Source organism: Thalassophryne amazonica, chromosome 20, assembly GCF_902500255.1.
Source record: "Thalassophryne amazonica chromosome 20, fThaAma1.1, whole genome shotgun sequence".
Lineage (NCBI taxonomy): Eukaryota > Metazoa > Chordata > Actinopteri > Batrachoidiformes > Batrachoididae > Thalassophryne > Thalassophryne amazonica.
In genome coordinates this window covers 59,850,834-59,872,685 of record NC_047122.1, presented here as the reverse complement: position 1 = coordinate 59,872,685, position 21,852 = coordinate 59,850,834, and the positions used below count along the sequence as shown (strand labels likewise).

The 21,852-nt window shown below is 38.8% G+C and overlaps 2 protein-coding genes across 5 annotated transcripts in view; both read left to right on the top strand.

Annotated features, from left to right (window-relative positions):
• The window catches only part of mfsd2ab (major facilitator superfamily domain containing 2ab), a 29,406-nt gene extending 26,316 nt beyond the window's left edge, over positions 1-3,090 (top strand). Inside the window, exons 12-14 of the mRNA XM_034160489.1 lie at positions 52-195; positions 582-758; positions 850-3,090. Coding sequence (XP_034016380.1) covers positions 52-195; positions 582-758; positions 850-904 — 376 coding nt within the window. The 3' untranslated portion in view covers positions 905-3,090. The remainder of the gene's footprint in view (positions 1-51; positions 196-581; positions 759-849) is intronic.
• On the top strand, positions 45-21,202 carry yars1 (tyrosyl-tRNA synthetase 1). Of its 4 annotated transcripts, none has more exons than XM_034160488.1 (14): positions 45-51; positions 11,092-11,162; positions 11,252-11,398; positions 11,530-11,705; positions 11,836-11,965; positions 12,800-12,880; positions 13,458-13,550; positions 13,656-13,791; positions 13,879-13,964; positions 16,618-16,753; positions 16,889-17,004; positions 18,443-18,636; positions 18,711-18,852; positions 19,886-21,202. In XM_034160488.1, exons 2-14 carry the CDS (start codon positions 11,106-11,108, stop codon positions 19,994-19,996), a joined length of 1,605 nt encoding a protein of 534 aa, XP_034016379.1. In that variant the 5' UTR covers positions 45-51; positions 11,092-11,105; the 3' UTR covers positions 19,997-21,202. The 4 variants fall into 4 exon arrangements, with proteins under 4 accessions (XP_034016379.1, XP_034016376.1, XP_034016375.1 ...); XM_034160485.1 differs by lacking the exon at positions 45-51 and adding an exon at positions 4,494-4,624; XM_034160484.1 differs by lacking the exon at positions 45-51 and adding an exon at positions 7,748-7,835.
• Positions 21,203-21,852: the final 650 nt, after the last annotated feature.

Genomic DNA, 21,852 nt, shown 5'->3' with positions numbered 1-21,852 from the left:
CCAAGTGTGTGGTAAGGATCTAACTCGGTCATACTTTGTTTTGTCTTTCAGGTCAATGCTGCCCGACGTTGTTGACGATTTCAAGATTCAGAACCCCGACTCCACCGGTCACGAGGCCCTGTTCTATTCTTTCTATGTCTTCTTCACCAAATTTGCCTCTGGGGTCTCTCTGGGTGTCTCTACTCTTAGTTTAGAGTAAGTATTTGTATAAACAGTTTATTGTAGGAAATGTGTTTGAGGTTGGGTGTTTTCTGTAAACTTGCTCAACGTGCGCTTGCACACATAAAATAAAAAGCAAGAATGAGGCTGAGCCAGATCTCCCAGCGCCCAAATCCTACATCAAAGCTAAATCAAGGCACTCATTCGATTTTAATACAGTAAAACTGCTCTGTGTGTGTGTGTCACTTTTGCATACTTGCTTCACATGACTTCATGAGTCCAAATAAAATGTTGGGCTTTTTTGATTGGGTGTTCCGTGGGAACTCGGCTTCACTGTAATACAAATGCATCCTTTGTGGCGAACGTTTCTTCACTTAATTAATTATAAAATGCATCGTATGAGTGTGTTTCTTCCTTTTCAGTTTTGCAGGTTATGTCACTCGAGGCTGCTCTCAGCCACAGGAGGTGGATATAACCCTGAAAGTGCTGGTTTCGGGCGCGCCCATTGTTCTAATCATAATCGGCCTGAGCATCCTCTACACTTATCCAATCAATGAAGAGAGAAGACAAGGCAACCGCAAACTGCTCCAGGAGCAGCGGTAAGCGTACGATCTGTTTCGGTGAAGTGCTTTACTGTCTTCTGTGTGCCGGACTTTAAAACCAAATGAAGAACTTCTTTGTTTCTTGCAGGGAGAATGAGGCAGACTCTGAAACAGACTCGGCAGAACTGGCCAACATGGTGTAGGCCGTTTTACAAACCCACGGACCAATCTGGTGATCGACTGGTATTTTGCACTGAGTGGGACCAACGGACCTCGGCCTGTCGGGTCACACAGACTCGTCCAAACACACTGCTGCTGCTCAAAGTCTTATTGAATACTTGATTGACTTAAAAAGTGTCATAGTTTCAGTAGCGCCAAAGCTTTGCTGAAAACCCAATAACCTACATTCTTTATTTTTTACTTTGTTTCCAGCACAGAATTCATTTTGTTTCGTTTGCCTCGTTTTTTACAGCATACTACAAGAATAACCTGGGAAGAGTTGGTTTTATTTTTGCTTCATGTATAATATTTTTGAAATGTGATGAACAATGTCCACTGTGTTGACGTTAATTGGTGCTACTTGCTGGAACACACAACATGAAGCAAACATGAATACACACGACCTGGAGCACTGCTCGAAAACAACTGACCAGTGAAGCGCTACGGGGACAACTTGAACAAATGGTCATAACGCCTTAACTTCAGCAACTTTTTGGGGGGGCTTTCAGAACTTTTCTAAAACCAGACTAATGTTTCGGTTGTCGGTCTCTCGCTCGCACCACGTCACAAACTTGGTGCAAGTTTTGAACATGTTCAAACTTTTTGTAGTTTCTCTTGTTTTTCCATCACTTGCTGGTCAAATATGGTGCATTGAAGCTTAGCGGATTATTTCCACCTCATTCCCATTCTAGTTTTTCTTGAAAGGCAGGACTGTGAGATTGGCGCTACAGTGGCCCCATTGTAAAATTTGTACTCTTAAAAAGCATGTTTTAGTCTCTCCAACTTGGTGCTGAAACCCTGCCAGTGGCAAAGTGGTTAATTTGGGCAGAATTGATCTAAATTAATCCAGCAATAACATTATTTATAGCATAGCTACTGAAGTCAGAAGATGATTCTTTATTCTTATCTACTGGTGACAACTGGTACTAATTTAGTGATATTATTTAAATATTTATTAGTTTTTATTTGCTTTTTTGAATACATGTTTGCTGGAGAGTCATGCTTTTTTCAGTATTTAGTGTGTTTAAGGCCTGTATCATTGTTCCATATGAATAGTTTTGGGAAAAAAATGTAGAACAAAACATCTGGCCCTCCCAACTTGAAGAGTTAAGTTTTAAAACGTATAGACCTTTTAAAACATGTTGCCACCAACTTTTCTCATTATCTTTATCTGCATTAAAAGAGATGCAGAGCCTCTGAAAGGTCACAGTGGGATTTTTTTTTTTCTTCTCCTTTGCATCCTCTCGCAAAACCTTTCCACAAGTGATATCTAGTACTGTCCGCGCATTGTTTCCACTCTTGCCTTGCAACACTCAGTAGAGATTGACTGGAGTTGAAACGTGCAAATCTGCACAAATGGTGACAGCAAAGTTTGAACGGATCCTCAGATTATGTTGTGACAAAGAACACAAAGCGGAAGATTATAATGCAAAACGGTTTTAGGAGTTTCAGAAGCTTTCATGAGTGGATGCAGATCTATTCCAGAACAAAATTCCCACCGAGACCTTTAATTATTTTGTTATAAAGGGAAGCACATAAGTGGAAAAATTTTAACTGGAAGATGGGGAAGTGAATTTGCTGTCATGTCCTGTGTGGGTATGGGTGTTGATTTGAGGGAACTACTTGGGTGTTTTTGATTGTTTCAATCCATGTCATGAAAATGAGGATTGTCATATTTCATATCCATTGATATGGAAATGTGTACATACTGTTGTCATATGTTATACATACTATTACATCTTGAACATGAATTTTGACAACTAGGTTGCCAATGTGAAATTTTTGTTTCACCCACTTCTCTAGTAGTCCGTTACATCCTTTTCAAGACAGGATTTTCTACATACAGTACCAACACTGTGCCATTTCTCACCAAATACGCCCTGTTAAAGAAAAAAAAGATTTTTTTTTTTGGTGTTTCTGTTTTTTTTTTTTTTTTTTTTTTTGGTGCTTTTCTTTTATGGACTTATCGGTAAACTTCCCTTATGACTCTTGAGGCTTGTAGCCAAACGCGTGAGCTTTACTGCACACACCTCCTGTGCATATGTACATACTGTATGTAATCCTGTAAATATCTTTGTGTAACAAGTGAAATGAGCTTGTGTATGGTGGACTGTAGGTATTTAAATGAAAGATGTTGAGAAGATATTGTTAATAAACCTTTGTGGACAGTGAATGAGTTGCCATAATTTATTTGGAAAAATTTACATTGAATACAAAAGGCTATTTTAATGCTGTTTTAATATGCAACGTCTGCATTGTGTGAATATTCGGACATATATGGAAAAATGACTGAAAACCTTTTGCAAACACTTCAGTTTTCTTCACAATGTAATGTTTAATGAGTAAGTAAAAGGAGAAAAATGGTTAATTCTATGTAGGATAATTGAGATAAAAATATTCATTAGCGCATGGAGAAATTACAGCACACATTGGCTCTATATACAAACACGCTACTGCCATCTAGTGTTCAGTGTACCTACTACACTTTTTTCAATTTTCACTTTAATCTCTTTTTTCATGAATATAGTGCCAAATCACAACAAAGTTACCTCAAGGTGCTTCACACAAGTAAGGTCTGACCTTAACAACCCCCAGAACAAGCACACAGATGACAGTAGTAATGGGGAAAAAAATCACTCTGATGATTTGATGAAGAAACCTCAAGCAGACCAGACTCAAAGGGGTGACCCTCTGCTTGGGCCATGCTAGTGAGACAATTTACAAAACGAATATACAGGAAATTTTGCTGGTGCACAGGACAGGAGGATTGCATAAGGAGACACCACACCCATCTCTGGATGGAGCCGCACCTCAAATGGAGAGGAAAGACAACAAATACAGTATAATTTCTCAGCATTAAGCAACAAGAAAAACAGAAGAAACAAAGATGCAAGACAGCTGTCAACCATGGAGAATTATTATTAATTTTTTTTTTTTTTCAGATTAAATACACTACCAGTCAGAAAGTTGGACACAAAATGACTCCAAAATGTAACTTATTTTCTGGTTCAGACGTAATTGACCAAGTTATGTAAAAATGTATGTGCACAGGGGCGTATCCAGAATTGTGTGTGTTGGGGGGGGGGGGGGGGGGGGGCATTTTACTACAGAGTGTTTTTTCCTGAGATTAACAGTGAAATTTACTGTACATATGAACATTATGAATAGGAGTGGTGGTTTCAGTGCAGGTTCTCTGTTCAAACCCCACCACTGTCACATTTCTCCATGTAATAGTTGCGTCAGGAAGAGCATCTGGTGTAGAACATGCAGAAGATTCAAGGGAGAAGCCAAAGGGACTTAGTTCCAGATGCAAGAGAAAAACAGATTTTTATGATATGCATTTTAATTCTTGTATAATAATAACAACTTCTACAATAGTTTTAACTTTTTTTTCCCCTAATCCCATAAGTGCACAAGCAACAACATGCATGCTAGTCCACGTACACACCCTGTACTGACTGTAGCCTTTCGGAATGCACATTCGGAAACTGTGCAGTAAACATCGCTTCACCACATCTTCCCTTTGATAAGGACTCAAGAAAAATGCTCCCAAACAGGTTTTGAAAGTATCAGATCAACTTTTATCACCTACCAACTCGCAGTTACATGCTTGGTCAAAGTGTAGCATTTTTCAAATCGGCAAGCTGACTCAGTGTGTAACAGTGACTAGCTTTTATTTGTTCAATTGACTTTGATTTTTACAGGTAAGCTTTTCTTTTATTCATTTATTTGTAAAGGGACATGTACAATAAAAAACAGTTTCCATTTGATGCATTGTACCAGAGTTAGCGTGAAGCTAATTTACATCTGTAGTCCCTTTGTAAAGTCAGCTAGTGTAATAGCAGGCTAATGCTTGTTTAGCGTGGCATTATCTTGTGCGGCAAACATTATTTTCGTTGCACTTGCTGATTGAGTAAGAAGCAGTAAATCACAAATGTCTTATCAACACAACGTATTCCACATCTGTGCAAACAAGGACTGCCGCAGACATGTACAGCAGTTTATTCACTTTTATTTACATTTAGCAGAGCTGCCAGCTAACTCTTAGCACAGCGTGCTACGAGTTGATCAAGCGGGTTAGTGCCCTGACAGACGGGCCAGAGAGGAAGAAAAAGGCTTGATATCTGGTCCCATTTTAAATATCATGAGACTGACAAGAAAACCAAATGTCTAATTGTATCTGATGGGAAGCCTTGTAAAATTAAAATATCACGGAAAAACACTGCACACCTTTAATCATTCAGCAAGTGTATTTAGCCAGGTAATGATAACGTTTGGTATTTTTATATGTGTGAAACACTATATTGACTGAAATGGTAATCAGAAATAATCTGATTATTTTAAAATGTCTCAACTGAAACAAGACTAAAACAAGACATTCAGTTCCCCTTTTGGCTAAAACTAGACTAAAATAACCAGAGTTTTACTTGACTAAAACCTGACTAAATAAAAATGGCATGTGAATAACTAAAACAAATAAGGCCATTTGACACAAGACTAAGACTAAAATTAAAACAAACAAATATATATATATATATATATATATATATATATATATATATATATATATATATATATATATATATATATATATATATATATATATATATATATATATAAAAAAAAAACAGGTGCTACAAGTTGTTAGGTGATATGAGTTGACTGTAAACTATTTTGAAACATTTCTAAGTAGTGTTTTGAGTTTGCTATCACTAATCTGCAGTACAGAAAAAAAGATTTGCTGATATCCCCCACCACATGTCCTATCCATTCTTTACTTTTGGTTTTACTTTCCTATTCTTTTGTATAGTTTATTCTGTATTTGCCCACATACAGTGACACAGTTATTAGGATTATGCAAAACAGTGAATAAGTAAAAATGTTGTTCAAAGTTAGCTAAACGTTATGAAATAGCACTTCAATCTAGGTTCACTAGTCCTAGGGCCCACTGATCCTAACCTCTTTATGTTATTTGATGGTGTATATTACAAACCCAAACTGATTTTAAATATAATACTTTCAAATAGCTAACAAACCAGATTTTTTTAAATTTACAAAAATAAAACATGATTCTGTTGACATACAGCATTAATCACCTTTAATTGTACTGTTGTCTACAAATCTGTTGAATTGAAAATCAACAAATAGTGCTAATTCATCATAATTGAATGTTTTATTTTCTTAAATTGTCACACTTTTTGTAACAAATCTGATCTGAATGTAACATTGGATAGCTCATTGGCCCACACACGCCATACAAACTGTTGAAGCAAACTGGCGGCCATCTTACCACTCACAAGTTATGTGGCCCTTATTAGAACATCAACAATTTAGACTAATAACTGAGTTGATTCTCCCATTTTCTTATTTTTGTTCTCCAGATAATGTGACCTTCATCCCTCGTAATCTATGTCTGCCATGATTGACTATTTGATTTATTTTCTTTCTTTCTTTTAGTACTTTGACACATTCTCCCCTTCTATTCTCAATTACTCAGATCTCACTGGGGCAAATAGTCCATTCTAAAAATTATGATTCTTTAATCAAAGTTTATACAAGTTTTGTGTAATCATCAGCAAGCTTATCTATATATGTATGTATTGGTACCATATCATGAACAAAAGTGGATGGATAATAAAAGTCATGAAAAATAATATAGCAATAGTGGATTTTTTAATAGATGCACTGAAAGAATAAAACACCACTTAACTAGCTACAGGAGAGGTGGTTTTCCCTTTGCAATGACAATATTTTTTTACACAGAAGCTCTATGAGCTTCAGCCTGATATTAGTAATACAGCTCATAGCAACAACGCCTAAAACTCCAAAACTATGCACATGTAGACCTAATAAATGTTTTAAAATAGTTCGTCCAATGCAAAATTATGTCCACCGATGCTTTTTGCCATGCGATGGAAATAATTTTGGGCACAGTGGAAATAATTTTTGCAGTCTTGGTAATTTTCTGTGTAGGACGGAGATGATAAACAAAACCTGCAAATTCAAGACAGAATAAAAACGAAAATACAGAAGTCCACGTCGGCTTGTGTGTTTATCCTGTTTTTTCTCTGTCAGTGTCGTGTCTGCAAAACCTTCGATCAGTCCACCCCTGAAAATAGTGAATGGTAAAATATGCCAATTTTCAATAATGAAAATCACCAATATCGAGCTACTATCATGTAGGTGAAATAAGGAGATCTTAAAATCCGATTGCCTTTAAATTCCCACCCGACCGCGGCCTTTCGGTTCCGTCCGTCGTGAATAAATTTAGACAGCCGGCAAAACGGTGCAACCCGCCATTTTGCCGGTGCCGCATAGGGCGAAATATCGTCCAGTTCAACTTTGCCGAGGGCGCCGCCATGTTGAAATAAACTCTATGATGACATCATTGGAACTAGCCAATCAGCGAGGAGATTCGGTCAAATAGCGCTAGGTGCGTGTTTGCCGTATCCGGCAAAATATCCACTACCTATTATCTATGCCTACGTATATGCTGGAATAAGGGCTAGAACTCTTCAAATTATTGTTCAATACTTTCCATTTCAATCACACTCACATGTGAAATGTCCGTCCACAGCCTTTGAATTGGCGATTTGCGCAGTTTATAGCTGCACATGAAGGTTTTTTTTTTTTTTTTTTAACAAAATCACAAAGAATAAAGTTCTGTGCGCCTCATTAAAGATCAATAGAAAAGAGCATTCAGGAGCAGGACATGCGAGTGGTAATATGGCGGCCGGTTTGCTTCAAAACTATTGTCCACAGTGGGCTGCATCCGCCATCTAGTGGCTTAAATATACATCGATGGGAAGTTCCCATCTCTTCACTCGATTGCTTTTGCCTGAAGACAGCAGCTGACGCAACATTCTGACACTACCGGCTTTCTGCTTTACGCTCACCAACCTGCTTCTCTTTCAGGAGTCAGTTTTCAGGTGAAGTTTTAGGATTTTTAGGGCGCTTTGGAGATTTTATGAAATTGTTGGCGAATAATAAAGCAAGTTTTGAACTAAAAATAAATAGCAGTGTCAGTGGAGGTTGTGTAACGTTTGGTGCACATGGGTTTAAAGCTAGTGTGCCGCTAGCCAGTTAGCTTAGCAGCGACGTGCAAATGATTTTAATACTTATTATTTGGGGTGAATTCCACAAGAAATTTGTCAAATACTGTTATTTATCATAAAATGTAAAAGCAGCCTAGATAGAAATGTTAACATTTTGGGATAACATTAAATGAGATCTAGCCTACTCTTTTGGTGATAATCCTAAAATCTGTAAAAATTATATATATGCGTTTGTAGCCCAAAATGCCCTTAGACACTACTCTTTTAAAAATGCCGGGTACCCATGTGAACTTTCAATAGGCGGCCAAGAAGGGGTCAATTAAAGTATTACACAGGGGTCAAAACTTAAAAATGCTCCAATCATATTGAAAGGTATTTCATATTATTTGTCTGATCTTAAAGATTCCAAAAAGGTATAGTTTGGACTATCTGTGAGTGAATGTTCCGGAGTTGTGGGGTAAAAACAGCAAGAACAGTGACAAAGGTCAATTACAATTTGTACAGGGGTCAAAAGTTTAAGTTGCTCCAATTTTGGTAAAAAGTGATGCAAATAATTAGTTGGGTGAATACGGTTTTAAAAAGGAATAGTTTGCATCATGTATCATGCTTAGTTATCATGTTACAGGGTAGCATATGTCACATATAGAATCCAATGGATGCTGATATTGTTTAACCTTTACTTTGCAAACCAAGCACACAACACAGTCAAAACTATTTCATTTATTAATCCTATTAGCTCAACCAGTAATTTGCACCACTTTTTACCAAAATTGGCGCAACTTTAACCTTTGACCCCTGTACAAACTGAAATTGACCTTTGTCACTGTTCTTACTGTTTTTACCCCATAACTCCAGACCATTCATTCACAGATAGTCCAAACGATATGTTTTTGGAATCTTTATGATCAGACAAATAATATGGAATACCTTTCAATATGATTGGAGCATTTTTAAATTTTGACCCCTGTGTAATACTTCAATTGACCCCTTCTTGGCCGCTTATTGAAAGTTCACGTGGGTACCTGGCATTTTTAAAAGAGTAATGTCTAAGGAGTATGTGTGCCAAATTTGTGCTTGCATCACCACTTGAAGCATTTTTTTCAGTTATCCGCTGCACTAGTTGAAAAATCTGAACTTTTTCGTCTTGTCGCGCCGTGATGACCAATCAGGGACTGAATATGTAGTGACGTGGAGATGTCTGGAGTGTGACTGAAGATGTGAACATGTCCTGTATCTGGTAGCAGCCTGTGAGCAGGACTTATGTCTCTTTTGTCCTTTATTTCACAATTATGACAAGAGTTTTTGGAGTGAGCAGTAGCCCCGCAGCAGCGGGAGAGGAGCTTCTTTTTCTTTTTATTTTACGTGCACGTGCGAGCGAATCGTCTGTGGAGAATATTTTACTTATTAACTACACAGATGTATAATAAAACAAATGACTGGTTTCTAAACACAATTATGACAGAGTTTTTTGGGGGAAGAGCGAGCTGCAGCAAGCAGCGGAGTTTCTCTTTTTTTTTTTTTACATGTGCGCGCATGAACGGGACAGGAGGTCCTCAAACCGGGTCCCGCAGAGGTGGAAGGACCGCTGAACGCGGCCGTCATCCAGACGCAGCTCCTGCAGCAAATGATGATACTCCCTGTATTGGGAGCTTTCCACAACTCGCTCCGTGTGATCAAAGTCCATCATGTTAACTTGACTGACAACCAGAGCCGGCGAGCGGAATGGAAGCTCCTCCTATTTGATGACGCACCGGGTCGAATTTTCGCAGCAAAAGCAGAGGGACACACCACGCGACCCCTGCGAATTTGTAGCGTCTGATCGCGCCCGGTGTGAACGCGGCATTAGACACACTGAGGTGTAAAGAATGGTTATTTTCATAATCGATTAATTGATTAGTGGTTTGGTTGATAAAATGGTGAAAAAGGTTGATCACTGTTATCCAGAGCCGAATTTCACAAATCTTGTTTTGGTAACAGCTGAATACAGTTTATTGCCAGATAGAAGTAGCTAAAGTAAAGCAGAAAGTATTCAAGTATTCAAATATAGATTCAGGGCACCACGGACCGATTTTTAGGGTGGACCGCTCGGTCGGCGACCCGAAAATATTTGGAGACATCTCAGAGGCATCTTGGGAGACTGAAATATTACTTATTATGCAGATGAATGGTAAATGGACTGCATTTATATAGCGCTTTTCCATCTGCATCAGACACTCAAAGCGCTTTACAATTATGCCTCACATTCACCCTGATGTCAGGGTGCTGCCATACAAGGCGCTCGCTACACACCGGGAGCAATAGGGGATTAAAGGCCTTGCCCAAAGGCCCTTAGTGATTTTCCAGTCAGGCGAGGATTTGAACCCATGATCTTCTGGACTCAAGCCCAACACCTCCCCCATTTTATGATATGCCTGTCTATTATTAAAAGTAATATTACAGAAGATCTGTTAAATGGGGTAATTTAGTGCAGTTTTTAGAATGATTTACAGAGAAATCGTTTTGTGTACGACTGGGTTGTGGTTAGAAACAAGAAAAATGACTGAATCATTCTTAAAACAGCACTAAATCACTGCACTACGTTACCCCATTTCAAACATCTTCTATGATATTATTTTTAAATTACAGACAGAAATATCATAAAATGCATTAACCTGCATAATAAGTAATGTTTTGGAGACGTCTTCGAAGGTTTTCAGGTTTTAGGATCCACCAAAGTGTGCAAACGGTGGTCCAGAGCCGGACAGTTTCTGGGACTCCCAGTACACATTTATTCTTGGGACCTGGCACTTTCTCACTAATCCACAGCGCTGCTGTCAGGTTTTTAGCCATATTAAAATACAGAAAAGCAGCAACTGCTCACAGTTCATAATATGAATCTATGGAATGTATGAAGTTTACCAAATAAAGGATATATAATGTAAAATATAATATAACCGTTATCAAAACAGTTGATGGAGTTGAAACAGTTTTTTTTTCTTTTTCAGATTGAGAAATCGGCCATTTTTTTTAAACTGATCTTTTTAGCTTCACACTCAGATTTCCTTCTTAGAAAAACTGAATGCAACAGAGCTGCTGTGATTTATTCATAAGAGGTTTTGCGCTTTTACTTCATCTAGTCAGGAGACTCACCATGGCAGATCAGCTGAGCCCGGATGAGAAGTTTGGCCTCATCACTAGAAACCTCCAGGTCAGTTGCAGAAACTCGCACTGAGTTAAAGATCCAGTGGTTCCTGCCTATGAATCTCATGTTGTTTATATATTTTCATGTGTTTGTAGGAGGTTCTGGGAGAAGAAAAGGTGAAACAAGTTCTTCAGGAGAGAGCCCTGAGGGTGTACTGGGGAACAGCCACCACGGGAAAACCTCACGTTGCATACTTTGTCCCCATGTCCAAGATAGCAGACTTCCTCAAGGCTGGATGTGAGGTGAGGTTATTCCTCTGCTTGTGTGTGTGTGCATGCGCTTTTCATTTAATTTCTTTGACACATCATTTAATCTGGATGTTCTACTAAACAGTAATTCTGCACACCAGTAGCTTATCAATGTTTTTTTCTAGGTCACTATTCTGTTTGCAGACTTGCATGCCTACTTAGACAACATGAAGGCCCCCTGGGAGCTGCTGGAGCTCAGGGTTCAGTACTATGAGAACATCATTAAAGCCATGTTGGAAAGCATTGGTGTGCCTCTGGACAAACTCAAGTTTGTCAAAGGAACAGACTACCAGCTCAGCAGGTCAAATATCCATTTTGTACAATACGCTAATTATATTATATGCTTCAAAAAAAAACAAAAAAAAACAGCATGTGTGTTTACATTTTTGAGCTAATGTTTCAGACCTTTTGTTTTAATAATTCTGTATTAGAGAGTATACTCTGGATGTGTACCGGATGTCCTCTGTGATGACGGAGCACGATGCTAAGAAGGCTGGAGCTGAGGTTGTCAAACAGGTGGAGCATCCTCTGCTGAGTGGTCTGCTCTACCCGGGACTACAGGTAGAAACAATGTCCCAGTTCACAGACTTTATCAACTACAACTGCAAGTTATATACCAGAACCTCTGAAACTGCTGCTAAGATGCATTTTAAGGTCAGTTAGTACCATTGTGTACCCCTGCAGCTACAGTTATGTAGTAAGTCACACTGTACCATGCCATATCAACTTTATTTGTAAAGCATTTTAACACAACCACTGCTGACACAAAGTGCTGTACATAAAAACATACATTCAAATAAATGTTTAAGAAAAACAATTTAAAATTAAGTTCACTGTGGCTGAAAGCCAAGGAAAAAAATAGGTTTTTAAACAAACTAAATATTAATGTCTTCATTATTGGAAGTTCTGGCAATTTTAATTTTTTGTTTTGTTTTTATAATTTTTTTAAGGCAGTCATTTAAGACATAGGCCTCAGAAATAGCATGATAATAAACCTATAGACAAAAGAGACACATTTGCTTTTTTAAATCAATTAACTCATTAAAAATGATAGGGAACAAGAAAGTGATTATCTTAATTAAACAGGAACAGAGACTGATTTTTTTTTTTTTTTCCTCAGAAGTTCATTTAAACAATAAAAGAAAACAACAAGCTCATTTCAACCTTTGTGTAACTGCAAATCCACACACATGGTGAGAAGGAGAATGAAGAAGTGTATGCCTCATCCAAAACAGTGCTGACCGATCTTTAATAAATAACTCCAAATGAAAACTATGAGAACATCATTTGGATGTGATCCAGACCTGGTGTACTTTTCTTGAGTTCTTCATAGGTTTTTATTTTTCTTGATTCTAAGTGATGGCAGCAGTAAACGTGGTTTCACGCTGTGTTCAGGCTCTGGATGAGGAGTACCTCAAAGTGGATGCCCAGTTTGGAGGAGTTGACCAAAGGAAGATTTTCACTCTGGCAGAGAAGGTATCATCAAGTTCAGACTTTCTACCCGCTTGTTTGAGAGAATATTTTATGTTATTAATGTGTACCTAATTTGTGAGAATTTAAATTATTATTTTTTTTAATATCATCATCTTCAAACTAATGAAGAATTCTGGTCTATCAGAGTTTGATCGGGTCTCTTCCTAGAGTTGAAATGGTTAACTTCTTGTACATTCAAACCATATACATAGATTCAGGGCAGCACGGTGGTTTAATGGTTGCCAGTGTTGCCTCACAGCAAGAAGGTTGTTGGATTGCATCTCACTTAGTCCTTTTTTGTGTGGATTGTGCATGCTCTCCCCGTGTTTGCGTGTGTTCTTCCCACTTAGACATGCAGGTTAAGTGAATTGGAAACTTTAAATTGACTGTAGGTGTGAGTGAGTGAGTTTCTGTATGTGACTCTGTGATAGACTGGTGTCCTGTCCAGGGTGTGCTCCGCCTCTTTCCCAGTGGCTGCTGGCACAGGTTCCACCCACCCCTTAAAAAAAATTATTTCCTATAATGTTGTGATTAATGATGATATATCAAACTGTAACTGTGGCCTTACATGTTTCATCAGTACTTGCCGACTCTTGGATATTCCAAGCGAGCCCACCTCATGAACCCCATGGTACCAGGACTGACAGGGACCAAGATGAGCTCTTCAGAAGAAGTGAGGATACACAGGTGTTATTTTGTTGAAACATTTTGTGGTAGTATGCCTTTAAAAAATGTGAAAATGTTGACTGTATTAGTTATTACACTTTTGTGTCTGCAGGAGTCAAAAATTGATTTATTGGACTCCAGAGAAGATGTGAAGAAGAAGCTAAAGAAGGCTTTCTGTGAGCCGGGCAACGTGGAGAACAATGGCGTCCTCTCTTTTGTCAAATTTGTGCTCTTTCCTTTACATGGAGGTAAAGTCTCTTAAATTTCATTCCTGTCAGTCTGTCCTTGTAAAGTGCTGACTGATCAAGGTGATGTTTGGAATTATTGGTTTTCAGGTTTCTGCATCAAAAGAGACCCCAATTGGGGTGGAGATAAGGTCTACACTACATATGAAGAGGTGGAGAAGGACTTTTCTGATGAGGTACATTTAACCCACACTGCTTAATTTGTTGTTTATTGATTATAGGATCAAAAGGTCAAGTTTACTGGAGCGTACTTTGTAAAAATATTGTGAACCCACTGGTGGTTGGCTCTCACTGCGGTATTGTATCACTTCCTGTTCCGGAGCACAGCGGTGTTTTGCTGTATCTGTTAGCTGTTTAATCTGCGCAGTTAGATTGATCTAGTTACCTAGATAACGATTTGTTTCACAGTGTTATCTTCACGTGCCTTAACTAAAGCACTCCCTCTGCTGAATCACCTCTAAATTATTTACACATTATTCTCTTTGTGTGTCTTTAGGAATCCGCTAGCTTAGCGCAGCTACTAGCTCTTAGCCGGTTTAGCATGGCGGCTTCTCCTGTCTCTCCTGCACTTTTCTGCTCTGGGTTTGAAATGTTTAGTTATTCCTCGGCCTCCTTTAGCAGTAATGGTACTTGTAATAAGTGTAGCTTATTCGTAGCTTTGGAGGCCAGGCTGGGCGAATTGGAGACTCGGCTCCGCACCGTGGAAAATTCTACAGCTAGCCAAGGCCCCTGTAGTCGGTGTGGACCAAGGTAGCTAGCCGCCGTTAGTTTCCCTCTGGCAGATCCCGAGCAGCCGGGAAAGCAGGCCGACTGGGTGACTGTGAGGAGGAAGCGTAGTTCTAAACAGAAGCCCTGTGTACACCGCCAACCCGTTCACATTTCTAACCGTTTTTCCCCGATCTTAAATATGATCAATCTATCTTTATTAGTTGGCTATGTACCACAGGCTTTTAAGGTGGCAGTAATTAAACCATTACTTAAAAAGCCATCACTTGACCCAGCTATCTTAGCTAATTATAGGCCAATCTCCAACCTTCCTTTTCTCTCAAAAATTCTTGAAAGGGTAGTTGTAAAACAGCTAACTGATCATCTGCAGAGGAATGGTCTATTTGAAGAGTTTCAGTCAGGGTTTAGAATTCATCATAGTACAGAAACAGCATTAGTGAAGGTTACAAATGATCTTCTTATGGCCTCAGACAGTGGACTCATCTCTGTGCTTGTTCTGTTAGACCTCAGTGCTGCTTTTGATACTGTTGACCATAAAATTTTATTACAGAGATTAGAGCATGCCATAGGTATTAAAGGCACTGCGCTGTGGTGGTTTGAATCATATTTATCTAATAGATTACAATTTGTTCATGTAAATGGGGAATCTTCTTCACAGACTAAGGTTAATTATGGAGTTCCACAAGGTTCTGTGCTAGGACCAATTTTATTCACTTTATACATGCTTCCCTTAGGCAGTATTATTAGACGGCATTGCTTAAATTTTAATTGTTACGCAGATGATACCCAGCTTTATCTATCCATGAAGCCAGAGGACACACACCAATTAGCTAAACTGCAGGATTGTCTTACAGACATAAAGACATGGATGACCTCTAATTTCCTGCTTTTAAACTCAGATAAAACTGAAGTTATTGTACTTGGCCCCACAAATATTAGAAACATGGTGTCTAACCAGATCCTTACTCTGGATGGCATTACCCTGACCTCTACTAATACTGTGAGAAATCTTGGAGTCATTTTTGATCAGGATATGTCATTCAAAGCGCATATTAAACAAATATGTAGGACTGCTTTTTTGCATTTAAGCAATATCTCTAAAATTAGAAAGGTCTTGTCTCAGAGTGATGCTGAAAAACTAATTCATGCATTTATTTCCTCTAGGCTGGACTATTGTAATTCATTATTATCAGGTTGTCCTAAAAGTTCCCTGAAAAGCCTTCAGTTAATTCAAAATGCTGCAGCTAGAGTACTAACGGGGACTAGAAGGAGAGAGCATATCTCACCCGTGTTGGCCTCTCTTCATTGGCTTCCTGTTAATTCTAGAATAGAATTTAAAATTCTTCTTCTTACTTATAAGGTTTTGAATAATCAGGTCCCATCTTATCTTAGGGCCCTCATAGTACCATATCACTCCAATAGAGCGCTTCGCTCTCAGACTGCAGGCTTACTTGTAGTTCCTAGGGTTTGTAAGAGTAGAATGGGAGGCAGAGCCTTCAGCTTTCAGGTTCCTCTCCTGTGGAACCAGCTCCCAATTCAGATCAGGGAGACAGACACCCTCTCTACTTTTAAGATTAGGCTTAAAACTTTCCTTTTTGCTAAAGCTTATAGTTAGGGCTGGATCAGGTGACCCTGAACCATCCCTTAGTTATGCTGCTATAGACTTAGACTGCTGGGGGGTTCCCATGATGCACTGAGTGTTTCTTTCTCTTTTTGCTCTGTATGCACCACTCTGCATTTAATCATTAGTGATTGATCTCTGCTCCCCTCCACAGCATGTCTTTTTCCTGATTCTCTCCCCTCAGCCCCAACCAGTCCCAGCAGAAGACTGCCCCTCCCTGAGCCTGGTTCTGCTGGAGGTTTCTTCTTGTTAAAAGGGAGTTTTTCCTTCCCACTGTCGCCAAGTGCTTGCTCACAGGGGGTCGTTTTGACCGTTGGGGTTTTTACGTAATTATTGTATGGCCTTGCCTTACAATATAAAGTGCCTTGGGGCAACTGTTTGTTGTGATTTGGCGCTATATAAATAAAATTGATTGATTGATTGGTCGATTGTCACCAAACTTAATCCAGGTGACCTTTAATCTCGTTGCTCTCGTGTTTTAGATGATCCACCCAGGAGACCTGAAAGCGTCGGTGGAAGCAGCACTAAACAAACTGATGGAGCCAATCAGAAAGAAGTTTGAGTCTCCTGTGCTCCGTAAACTGACTAACTCCGCCTACCCTGACCCCACAAAGACCAGTCAGTACTTGCTGTGTTCTGAGATTCTCACATCTGCTTGAGTGTTTTCGACACAAATACAATGCAGTGAAACAAAGCTGGAGATCTGGTGTGTGAGTTAACTGTTAACATTATTTGTTTTGTACAAATGATCAGAAGCAGCAGGAAAGGGAGCCAAGGCAGGAGGAGGGGGCACTGGTGGAGGAGACAACGATCAGCTGGTTCCTTCCAGACTGGACCTCAGAGTGGGCAAGGTCATCAGCGTGGACAAGGTAGGAAGTCAGTAAAGTACGCACGTGTCCACTGTAGCTGGGGGCTTTGTTTGTCTCTTTTTGTTCCCCGCTTCACTCTAAAAGAACTTCAGGGCAAACAGTCTGTCCATCTGTTCTCTAACGTTTATCTGGGTATGGGTCATGGTGCCAACAGATTACGGAAAAGAGACCAGTCACATCATCAGGTTCCTCTTGAGAAGTTCCTGTTATGATTTTGACTTTCAGTCTTGAGCTTTAAAGTTTCCCGCGTTCCGAAGAAGCAAAGTATTTGTGGACCAACGCGCCACCATCACAATGCGTGACTGTAGGCGTCAGTGTTTCTTCTACTTTGGTCCCATGATTTCCATCTGTATGGGGTGTTGATATAGACACATGATGGAAATGTTGTGAACTCAGACCACAGGTTTCGAGTTATAGAATGTTTTGTCAAGTTTACCTTTTCTTAGTATTCTGAGCTACCAATATGCAAATATGTTATTTTTAGATGTGTACACTGGTTCACAATAAAATGCTTCAAAAATATAACACAAGCTTCCATTGAAAGCCAGAGGAGGCTGATGTCGTTCTTTGACCAGCTGGACTCTAATTGATGACAAATGATAACATTAAAGAACAATCCATATCTGTGTTGGATGGATGACGCATTTGAGTTGGCGACAAAAGTTAACAGGTACATGAAATATCGATGAAACATAAATTGCCACGGATCAAACGATAAGGAACCTTAAAACATCTTTAATTTGTGGTCCTCAGGCAAGAAAAAAATTACATTTATAATCTTGTACCATTAACAGTGACACTGGCTGTACAGTGTGTATGTAGAGAAAATAAATTAATTGCAGTGAACTTTGATATTTCATTGTGTCTGTTACCTGGAATGAGGCAACATTTCTTAATCATCCTGTCATATTGCACGTTAACATTTGGATCTTCCATTAAAGAATACTGATTTGAATAGCCAGAAAATGACTTTTTAATACCAAACAAAATGGTTAGTAATTACATCTCAGAATTCACCAAAATGCACTATTTTAATGTCAGTTTTGCAAAACGTCACCGATCCTCTCTGATCCCATCTATTCATTCAGTCACATCTAACACTGCTTTTTCTGTTTTGGGGAGAAAAAAAAATACTTTCACTCTACCACAGAATTCCCTACCTTGCACATGTAAAGGACTAACCTCATTCTTCCACTGCTTGCACAAAGTCGGCATAAAATTTTAGAATCCTTGTTTTTAATTTTCACACTTTGTCCATTTGCTGGTAAATGATGAGCATGTTTCCATCATCAGTTGAGTCAATCAGTTGGACTCCACAGTTACAGAGGTGACATCATATTATTATTATTATTATTATTATTATTATTATTATCTGTCCTGTCCTTTTTTTATGATTTATTTCCATGCTAATGTAATTATTTTCCTGCACATCCATAAGCATCCAGATGCTGATTCACTGTACCTGGAGAAGATTGATGTGGGAGAGGCGGAGCCACGGACAGTCGTTAGCGGGCTAGTGGCTTATGTTTCCCAGGAGGACTTGCAGGACAGAATGGTGTTGTTGCTGTGCAATCTCAAACCCCAGAAGATGCGAGGAATTGAGTCTCAAGCCATGCTGCTGTGTGCATCCATGTGAGTGTGACTTCTGTTTTGTATAAAGTACGAGTTAACATATCTCAGCTTAACGCCGCCTTTCTAATTCACAGTGAAGGAGATCCCAGAAGGGTGGAGCCTTTAGACCCTCCAGAGGGATCCTCACCTGGGGACCGGGTTTTTGTTGCGGGATATGAGACAGGCAAACCAGATGAGAAACTGAACCCAAAGAAGAAGGTGTGGGAGAAACTACAGGTATGTTTTCGTGGCATCTCATCATGACGCTGTTAAGAAATTGTAATAACTACCAAGCTTTGTTTTGCACAATATATTTTAAGAAAATCCTGAGACCTGTGAAGCATAAACAGTAATATTTTATATGTTACATGTTTAACATGCAGAAAAAAATAGCATTTTACCATGGCACACTTTGTTTATTTATTATATTTATTATTATTGAAAGACACAATGGATTTTATTGAAAAGTAATTCATAGTGCAGTCCTAATCTGGGAATTTTTTTTAAGTCACTGTAGCTAACGTCACTAAGCTATTAATAATGCTGATTAGTGCTAACAATGCTAACTTAATGAAATGATACTAAAATTTCATTCAGCGAAAATACTGCAGCACAGACTTTTAGATGGTCCATTTGTACGAATAACCCACGCAGAAAGCCATATTATTGCTGATATTTGTAATAAAATGCTCAGAAAGGACAAACACGGTCGAGTCCACAGCACACTAGCTGTCACTCAAAATGACCACACCCCTAATTATTCATAAATTTATGGTTTAAAATGGCTCAAATTAATGAGTTAGATGAAACTTTACACCCTGTACAGTTGTCATGGATGAGGAAACTCGCAAGAGAGACCAAAACCAATTTTTGTACCCGGCTGCAATCATGTTTATGTCTGCTGTGAAATTGGAGATTTTAACATGGGCTTCTTTGGGAATTGATTTGCTTCTGCCTCAAGTGGCCTCTTTGGCACTTCACTTTTCAGCAATGGAGTTTTGCCTCTTTGGGGAAAGTCTGTGATGCCTGCGCTAAATAAAACATTTCATCACGTTCATACACTAACGCACGGACAAACAGTTCCTAGCATGTCATGTGATCCCAGAATTCTGCTCCAGTGTGACCAGAACAGCATGTCGTAGCTTCCCCATTGGACACACCAACCACCTCTCGACCCTGTAGATTCCCACAGACAACAGGCTGGTATTTATTAAACCTGCACGATATAAACTGCATATGATGATTTAATGAGTCTTCTGTCTCCTTAAAGGTCGACCTGAAGATATCAGACGAGTGCGTCGCTCAGTGGAAAGACAATCATTTGATGACCAAACTTGGACAGATCACATGTAAAACACTAAAAGGCGGCAACATCAGTTAGATACACAAAATACAGTCGCATCACAAACAGCTTGCCGGCAAAGACCATATATTCATCATCACTTGCCATGAGAAGAAAGGTCAAAGTTAAGCAGTTTCCTGAGTGGACATCAGTGCCAAACATCTCTGATGGTTTGAACTGGTTTATACAAATCATCCTACATTGCTTGGCCTGTCATGGAAATGTATAACATTCATTAATTATAAGATGAACTGATAACAAAAAGTCTGGAACTCGTTAAACTCTGATTAGAATGTCACGTGATCCACTGTGATTCATTACTGCTGCTCTCCACCTAATGCTGCTTCCTTTTGTCAGTAATTTTACAGTGTTGGAGCTGCACTTAAATCCCCAAATACAATGTGACAGATTTAGCGTGAAGAAGAATAATAATAAAAATTGGGTGCTTTTTGCATTAAGGACTGATTACTGTGTCTGGAAAGAAATATTTCATGTGACCAGAAAGAGGGTATTTATTATGACGCCTAAATAGATTCTTGTAATTTCATTGTATGTTCAGCAGTGTGTCAGCTGAGCTGTCTACCGCCCGGAGTGCTCTGCTCTATCCTGCTGCCCTCTGATTCCTTCTCCAAGAAGAAACACCTCTCTAAATATAAGTAAAAAGCTGACAACATAAATAAAATGATGCAGATATATTTAGGTGTCATATAAAACAAATAATGAATGTTTTCCATTTGTGCAATAGAAATATCTTTATTTCTGGACTCATGGAAGCATTCTCACCATTGCACTCAAAACGTTCATTATTTGTATGCTATTTTAAAAATATTTTGTGGTAAAAGTTGGAACACTGATCAATCAGCCAAATTGAACAAAAAATGATTTTATGTGTTTCTGCAGAATTCCTTTTGTTTTTGGAACAGAATAGTTAAAGGAATCTAGATTTACCTCTGAGACAGGATGGAGATAAGATTGTCTGCATGAACAATATCTCAAAGAGCAGAAAGTGTTTTTTAATGAAATGTTGGGAGATAGTTACATTTAAGTTTTGATCCAAATCTGCTTGATAATTTTGAATTTTTCCTCTTGAACACTGGCCTATTGATGTTACAATGATCTGATGGAGATAAAAGAATTCTGACTGTCCTTTTGGGTGGTTGCCGGTGGTAACGGTACCTGGTGGAGATCTCTGCTTTCTGTCTGTATTTCAAACAATGCATTATGTCTAATAAAAACATAAATGTATCTTGTGATCTGTGCACATTGAACATTCCCTTGATATGTAAAATGAGCGCTAAAGTGTCCCATATGGAAATTACTTTACCTCAAACAACATAATTAGGGTTAGACCTGCAGGGCACATTGCAAACATTTTTAAATATACATTTATTCTCTATGCAGGTAAAGTGAACATATGAAACATGTAAATTTTATATATAGATATATAGATATATATATAGATGATGATTAGTGCAATTGTGTCATGCAGTTTCTTTTAACAAACACAACTTTTTAACATTGTGTGGCATTGTCCTGAGACCCAGTTCCACGGGGGGGGGGGGGGGGACAGGAAGACAGAGAACGGGAAGGAGAGGAACCAGTAAACCAGTAGCAAGCAGTATTTCTGGTATTTATGTATTTATATTTGCAAATTGTTTTTCACTTTTGATACTATGTGTGCTTCTTACCCTGTGTGCTGCTATACAATGCTGCTGGAACCTCAATTTCCCTGAGGGAGTCTTTCCCAAGGGATTAATAAAGTTCTATCTAATCTATCATTCTCAAATGTCACACTGATGCATTGCAAGCCGCTTAACCTCATACCACTTGGGCATCATGTACTTTGCTCTATGCGCCTTAGTGATTTTTTGGTGTGATGAGGAATCAGTCGTACA